General features: G+C 39.0%; 1 protein-coding gene across 1 annotated transcript; it reads right to left on the reverse strand.

The window, feature by feature from the left end:
* Window positions 1-951: 951 nt before the first annotated feature.
* Window positions 952-7,638, reverse strand: Smp_155700 (mannose-p-dolichol utilization defect 1 (lec35)-related; the record flags this gene model as incomplete). The annotated part of the gene is made up of 6 exons (XM_018795311.1): window positions 952-975; window positions 1,217-1,390; window positions 4,211-4,415; window positions 7,241-7,373; window positions 7,441-7,506; window positions 7,557-7,638. 6 exons carry the CDS (start codon window positions 7,636-7,638, stop codon window positions 952-954), a joined length of 684 nt encoding a protein of 227 aa, XP_018649636.1.
* Window positions 7,639-8,701: the final 1,063 nt, after the last annotated feature.

Genomic DNA, 8,701 nt, shown 5'->3' on the forward strand with positions numbered 1-8,701 from the left:
CCTTTACAAACGCTATTTCCCATTTTATGGTGTCATGAGGCCTGTCTGTCTGGTATATAAACCGAGTATGCTTGAAATGAATGATTCGCATAACAGAAGCTGTAATTGGTGTTCTGGACTCAATTGGAAGAGGGCTAGGCGGACAAGAGACCAATAAAGACATTAAACTGCTCATACCAGTTAAACATCATTGATTTGGCACAGTGTTAAGATTAGACAAGTCGTATTTCGATTGATGGATAATTCACGTGATAAAAAGTCGGACATAAAACCAATAACGAATTGGCGTACAGTCTTCTTTTATAAAGTCATAACACATGTCATATTCATAAAGCTATAAAGTTGAAAAAAAGACTGATCACTGACAGTCCTGAATGCTAACTGAAAATTACAAATCCTTAAAACACTAATAATAAGATAGCATTCGATCAGCACTAAGAAGGACTTGACACGCATGACATTGATCACCACCCAGTGATCAATCAATTATGATTACATGTCAGTCCTACAAGAAGGTCGGTCGCGTCCCGAATAGCTCAGTGGTAACATCTCTGACTGTGAAGCTGAGTGACACGGGATCGAATCGGTCAGGGAGCACCAGTTCCCTCAAGATTACAGGTACACCTTGCTGACGAGTATCAAATAGCACGAAACCCGTGTCCAGTGTTTCTTGTTGACCACCTCCAACCACCATCTTATAAGAACTTTCATCTAAATTAGAGTGAATAGTTCCACAGTATTTGAGCGCCGAGTTGATGTAAGACAACATTAAATAGGAAGAATATATTTGAATTTGAAGTAAATCCAACGTTTTGCCTGGTAATCTGGTCTAAGCTTTTTTCAAAGAAATATCAATAAGATTATCATCATGATGAAAACTAATTATGAAAACTCAATTGTATATTGATCATAAATTCAGTCATTGTAACCAAGGTGAAAGAAACAAATGAGTTACCGATTGAATAAGTCATGAGACTGGTATAAAAAAAGGGGTAAAATACAAGTTCAAAAAAACATACATGGAATAACCCGTCTGTATAATGAATCCGTATACAAAAGGATAGCGATAGACAGTAACAACATAAAGAATATAGAATTAATTCACTTTAACTTTACGTGTTGGATACTGTTCTTGTTGTTGTGGTGGTGGTGGTTTAGTTGTTGTTGTTGTTGTGGAAACAGATGATACATTCCAATAATAAAATAATTGACCTACTAATATATAATTACATAGACTAGCTAAAATACATGATAGAATCATTAGATAATCACCAGTTTCTTGAATTGATGTAAATATACGTACAGTTGAACCTAAAGCAAATAAGAATAATGTGATAGCTGATAATTGTCCTGTACTTCCATTATTATAATTTGTCCAGATTTGAGCAAACTAGAAGAATAAAACAGAAAATTATAGAGAGTCGAACAACTGTTTAGAAAAAGGCGGGAAAGTAAATCCCAAAACATACTTACTTACACCTGTTACCCCTCGTGGAGGAGCATAGGCCGCCCACCAGCATTCTTCATCCAACCCTGTTCTGGGCAATCCTTTTCAGTTCTTTCCAGTTAACATTCATCCTCTTCATATCTGCTTCTATTTCCCGACGTAATGTGTTCATTAGCCTTCCTCTTTTCCGCTTCCCTTCAGGATTCCAAGTTAGAGATTGCCTTGTAATGCATACTGGTGATTTCCTTAATGTATGTCCTATCCACTTCCAGCGTCTTTTCCTAATTTCCTCTTCAGCTGGAAGTTGATTTGTCCTCTCCCATAAAACGCTGTTGCTGATAGTATCCGGCCAGTAAATGTTGAGTATTTTGCGAAGACAACTGTTGATAAATACTTGTACCTTCTTGACGATGGATGTAATGGTTCTCCACGTTTCAGCTCTGTACAGTAAGACTGTCTTGACGTTCGTATTGAAGATTCTCACTTTCAAATTAGTTAACAGTTGTGTTGAGTTCCATATGTTGTTCAATTGTAGGAATGTGGTCCTTGCTTTGCCAATCCTCGCCCTTAGATCTGCATCCCATCCTCTTTGTTTATCAATGATGCTTGCCATATACGTGAATGTTCCCACCTCTTCCAGAGTTTTGCCATCAAGTGTGATTGGCTTGGTGTTTTCCGTGTTGTATTTGAGAATCTTGCTTTTTCCTTTGTGTATGTTAAAAGCTATTGATGCAGAGGCTGTTGCTACATTTGTTATCTTCGTCTCTATTTGTTCGTGTGTATGGGATAGAAGGGCTAGATCATCTGTGAAGTCCAAATCGTCTAATTGATTCTGAGTTGTCCATTGTATTCCGTGTTTCCCCTCAGATGTCGAAGTCTTCATAATCCAGTCAACCACCAGAAGAAAGAGGAAGGGGGAGAGTAGACAGCCTTGTCTGACTCCGGTCCCTACTGGAAATGCATATGTCAACTGTCCTCCATGCACTGTAGTCCGTCGTATGAGTTCTGGATAATGTTGACAATCTTTTGAGGAACTCCATAGTGTCGAAGAGGTTTCCATAATATTCTCCTGTCCACACTATCAAACGCCTTCTCATAGTCAATGAAGTTGATGTATAGTGACGACTTCCACCCAACTGATTGTTCGACCATGATCCGTAGTGCGGTAATTTGGTCTGTGCACGACCGATTCTTACGGAATCCAGCCTTTTGACATCTAAGTCGGGCGTCTACTGCGTCTTTCATCTGGTTCAGCAACAATCTATTGAAAACTTTCCCTGGTACTCACAACAGTGTGATGTCTCTGTAATTCTCACATTTGCTCAGATCTCCTTTCTTTGGTATCTTGATGAAGTATCCTTTTTTCCAGTCTATCTGTGGCACATTTTCTTCCTCCCAAATCTTCTTGAATAGAAGGTGAAGCATGTTTGCAGTTACTTCAATGTCTCGGGTGTGTTAAGCCGATGAATTTAAAACAGGATAAATTATAACATACACACCGATAAAACAACTGGGTCATATTGAGGGACGATCATCAACAACAATTAACTGACAACGTAAAACTACAAGTTGAGGGAAAGAAATATTTCTTCCCTAATAATTCTTCGTCATAGGAAAATTGTGCATAAAATTGATATCAAATAGCGAACGGTGGTGTTTAGAATGCGTTTCTCCCCATCTAAATGTAAATTGTTACTCCAGGACTGGCCTACATCAACACCTGAACTAAGGATAGGGAGTGAAGTAGTCGAACGCGTTGACAACTTCATTTATCTTGGAAGTCTGGTCAGCCCTAATGGGTTGATGTCTGACGAAATGCTTGCACTGATTCAAAAAGCTCGTTTGACTTTTGCCAACATACATCACCTATGGGGAAGACGAGATATCCGTCCATCAATTAAGGGACGTGTATACTGCACAGCAGTTCGTTCTGTTCTACTTTACAGCTGCGAAATGTGGCCATTAAGAGTAGAAGATACTCGGAGGTTACTAGTATTTGACCACAGATGTCTTAAAAATATTGCTCGCATCTGATGGGATCACCTAGTGAGTAATAGTGAGGTTAGACACAGGGTATTAGGGAATGATGGTAAATCAGTTGATGAGGTTGTGAATCTTCATCGACTGAGATGGTTGGGCCACGTGTTACGTATGTCGGAACATCGATTACCACGACGCGCAATGCTGACTAGTGTAGGGGATGGTTGGAAGAGAGTTAGGAGCGGCCAAACCAAAACATAGCATCAGTGCTTGAAGTCACTAACTTCTAGTCTGAGCCATGTTGGCAGATGCACACTACCTGGTTGGGGTCCGCGTGACTATCGTAACCAATGGTTGGAGACTCTATGTGACATGGCTCAGAATCGATCACTATGGCGTAGGTGTATACACTCTTTATCTTCCCTTAAACCTTGAGATTAAAATTGCTTCATAACTTTTTTTCCTTCCTGTACTATATTCTTATATACAATCTTTCTTTTATATATTACCACCACTAAATTAACTACTTCTATGAATTTGGTGTTCATCTTGTTGTGCTAATGAGTGATGTATGACAACTTGGGCCGATGTCTACATGTGCCTGGTCCTACGTTGTAGTTGACTGACTAACTGATACCCTTAAACCGTTTCGATTAAATCTGTTCTACTAATGTTGATAGTACTTTTATATGATACACAAATCATCTAATACGAAATGACAAAAAAAGAAAAATTCATAAATGGAAAAATGAATATATATCCATTCATTAAACAATTAACTACCTTAGATGATAACATAATTGGTAGATTAACGGTTTGAAATAATATTAATATTGATAATGGAAGTGTTGGCGACAAAAGAACAGCTATACATGCCATATAAGTACAAGAGAATAAGACAGCTTTAATTTGTGAATATGTCCAAGTTATTGTCATAATAGCCAAAAGGAAATTTTGTATAGCTAAAAAAACTCCTTCACCATAGGCACTAAAACAAAGAAATAGTCAATTAAATATAGTTCATAAATTGTATGAAAGTTAAGGTTTAGTAAGGTTTGTAGATAATAGACATGGGAATATGTGAAAATTAATGTAGCTTGTATTTTGTTTCAGCCCCCAAATGCCCTGGTACGGCCGAAAGTGAGGAGAGTCCTCTTTCCCTTTCACATGGCCACGTGTATATAGCCTCTGACAGGGAAGTCCTAATCACTGCCTTCTCGTGGCATTACTGTTGTTTACGAAATTGAGAGGACGGAAAGCGAATTTTCAACGTCTTAATCGGGTTGGTGGACACGGAGGGTTCATCTAGGGAAGTTGGAAAACCCTCATTCCAAACCAATGGTGCACATGGACTCCAGTATCCTGAAGGAACAAATGGCGTATGAATCAATCGTTGACCACCGGCTACCATGGGACTGCATCTCCACACGATGCTCCACTGCCTTGTGGATCAGATCTTTAGGTCAAATGCTTCGGATGTGGCCCCCTAAGAAAACCACCTGCTTCAGTTTGGGCACCTGGGCAGTATTACAGCCCTCACACAAATCAAATGAGATTTGTGCGGCGCATATGTATTCGGTGCCCCTTTGTACCAATATTTATGTGTTCAAATAATAATAATAATAATAAAATAATCCTAAGGATTCAATTCACATTGGACTTGAGTTGATAAAGTAACAATTAACTTAGTGTATTTACAGTAGATGACTTACTGTAGAGAGGTGATTATAATCATGTTAATCCTAGAGAGATATCTGAATAGATCATCATGAACAGATATGACAAATTGATACCATAGATGATGAGTGAAAATGAAGAGGTCAGAAAAAAAGACATAGTTCGTTAACTGACGACTACATCTCAAACGTAAACTGGAAAGAAGATTACGCAATGGTCGTGAGCAACGAAAACAAAAGATACAAAGACAACTGTTAGTGAGACTATCTCTGCAAAGCTTGGGACTATTACTCACTCCTAGTCCAGATACTAAACAGACTAAACAGAGAGCCTTAGGTAACAGTTCAATTGGTTTCCGATTACCGACTATCTCTAAGCAACTTGGACACGAAATCGACACTAAGTGAGGCTAATAAGGTTATAGACAATCTAAAACGAGGAACAGTAGAGAGCCCGAATGGATTAACTCCGATCTTTAGGGATGTTGGTTCAGTTTCAGCAGCTAAGCTGACTGAGGTACTTAGCTACAGTTTGGAAGCTGTATATAATCTCATTTGACCGATAACGATTGTTGTTCGCCCCAGTTTTTAAGAAAGGACCGAAATCCCCCTGTAGAAACCGCAGAAGAAGCAGCTTGACTAATATATTATTGGTTTGGGCACGAGCAGTAACCGTGATCAGTTGTTGGAAATTTTGAATGACAGTTCACAACGATACGGATGTGTTCACTTTTTATCGTCCTGTCCTTCTTGAATTCCAGTATCCATTAATACATCTTTCCACACTGTCTTTTTGAAACCTATTTTAAATGCTTAGTTTCTCTCATTGTCACTGCTACAACATGATTTTAGTTGCTTTTGCTACTCTTGTTAATTTCATCTCGTCGTGCTAATATCATATGGTAACTTAGACAAACACATATCTGTGCCAGGCTCTACGTTGTCGACGGCTAAGTGGTTGAACTAAAACAAACAGTGACAGAACGTTTGCAAAACATTTTACACTGACACTACATCTACTTACTGAAAAAAATAAACGGAACTAGGTGAGTGGGGTTCAGAACTGAAACCTAGTGGTTGAAATTCGGATGCCTTAACCAGTAAACGATTACCTCAAGGTTCTAAACAGTCAAAGATTTTATAGATTGGTGCCACTTCTTCTTCTGGTCACTTCTAGTATTCTTCCTAGTAATTCCCACTTTAGGTAATACTGCTCGTCAATGAAGGCAGTGGCTGAGCATAGATACTATGTCTCAGTCGGCTTGAATGGAGGTCACAAGTGACTATGTAGCTCTTCTCAAAAATCCTGAAAATATATTTGATGTATTGGTCCTTATCTTCCCTTTGTAAGAACCGATGCATCGAATGTATTTTCAGGATTTTTGGACGGAACTACATAGTTAGTCATGATCACTAGAAGTATCTTGACATATTATTCACTCAGCTCATTTTAATTAGTGCATATAGACAAAAGAATCAATTATTCACCCCTACATCATCAATTTGATATTTATACACAAACTAGAAACTAAAAACATGTTTCTTTATTCTACTTCGAGACATTGTTTTGAGTGGAGGTTAGTGATATTATTCAGGTGCTGAAACTAAAAAAGATGACGAGAGATTAGGATCTAAGACTTAACGGTTGGAAATTAAGTGTTTTAACTACTACTGCCCCCAAATGCCCTGGTACGGCCGAAAGTGAGGAGAGTCCTCTTTCCCTCTCACATGGCCACGTGTATATAGCCTCTGACAGGGAAGTCCTAATCACTGCCTTCTCGTGGCATTACTGTTGTTTACGAAACTAAGAAGACAAAAAGCGAATGTCTGGCACTTTAACCGGGTTGGTGAAGACGGAAAGTCCACCTAGGGGAGTTGGTAAACCCTCATTCCAAACCGATGGTGCACATGGACTCCAGTATCCTGAAGGAACAAATGGCGTATGAATCAATCGTTGACCACCGGCTACCATGGGACTGCATCTCCTTACGATGCTCCACTGCCTTGTGGATCAGACCTTTAAGTCAAAGGCTTCGGGTGTGGCCCCCTAATCAAATCGTACATTGTTCAAACTAGTTAATTAACATGAATAATATATATTCAACAGAATGTTATATAAAGAAACATATTTATTTACCTGAATGGGAATCCATTAGCATGTGAATAAGCGCTTACAGATGTAAAAGAGATCAACTCCAGTAATATTGACAATATACTCAAGCCAAATGCATTTTTACATTTTGCAATTTTTATAACTTGTGGAATTTTAACTATTCAAAAAAAAATTTTAAAAAAAACTACAATTACTGACTACAAAAGGAATTGGAAACGACTTACCAAGTGATGAGCCAATAATTATACCATATCCTAATAATTTACTAATAGTTGCTTTAAAACATGGACCTAAATAGAAGAGTAGATGAAGTTGGCTATTTTTTTCTTCGGAAGATTACCATCAAATAAATCTCCTTCTTTTGTAAACTTATAAAAGCATTCTTTAGAGATTATAGGACTGATTAAATCTTCTAAAGCCATATTCAAATGTAATAAAAATGATTGAAGAGATAGATAGATAGATTAGTAAACTCCTTCAATTGATCTGTGTTTATATGAAAAATTAAAGAAAATAAGGATAAGAGGAATTAGTTGAATAAACAACATTTTAAATCAAGTAAAACTATTTGTAAAAAGAAAAACCGATCTAACAGCAATTCTAAATTTTAGATCAGAAGAGGTTTTGTGGAGATTTCGGTATTTTCATAGTTGAAATCATGAGTCAATTGAAGCTAGACCATCATGGAGAACCTGGAAGCACTGGACGGCCGTTTCGTTCTAGTATGGGACTCCCCCAAATGCCCTGGTACGGTCGAGAGTGGAGAGAGTCCGCTCTCTCTCTACAAATGCTCTCACATGGCCACGTGAATATATAGCCTCTGACAGGGAAGTCCTACTCACTGCCTTCTCGTGGCATCGCTGTTGTTTACGAAATTGAGAGGACGAAATTCGAATGTCCAGCGCTTTAACCGGGTTGGTGGACATGGCGAGTTCACCTAGGGGAGTTTGAAAACCCTCATTCCAAACCAATCATCCACATGGGCTCCAGTGATCCTGAGGGAACAAATGGTGTATGAATCAATCGTTGGTCACCGACTACCATGGGACTGCATCTCCTCACGATGCTCCACTGCCTTGTGGATCAGATCTTTAGGTCAAAGGCTCCGAATGTGGCCCCCTTAGAAAACCACCTGCTTCAGTTTGCGCACCTGGGCAGTATCACAGCCCTCCCACAAATCGAATGAGATTTGTGCGGCGCATATATATCTGGTGCTTCCTTGTACCAATATTTATGTGTTTAAATAAAAAAATGGGATTCCTCAGCAGTGCGCATCCATGATCCCGCACTCGCGAGATTCGAACGCAGGACCTACCAGTCTCGCGCCAAGCGCACTTAACCGATAGACCACTGAGTTGGCCGGCACCCAACGGTGTTAATGTCTAACTTCAACCAATCCACGAAGTTTGAGCAACCGTTTACCAATTGTCTTCAATGAGTTGATATCTCTACAACAGTGCTTCGAAGTTTTCCATGGTGGTCTAG

The sequence above is a fragment of the Schistosoma mansoni genome, chromosome 2 (assembly GCF_000237925.1).
Source record: "Schistosoma mansoni strain Puerto Rico chromosome 2, complete genome".
Taxonomy (NCBI): Eukaryota; Metazoa; Platyhelminthes; class Trematoda; order Strigeidida; family Schistosomatidae; genus Schistosoma; species Schistosoma mansoni.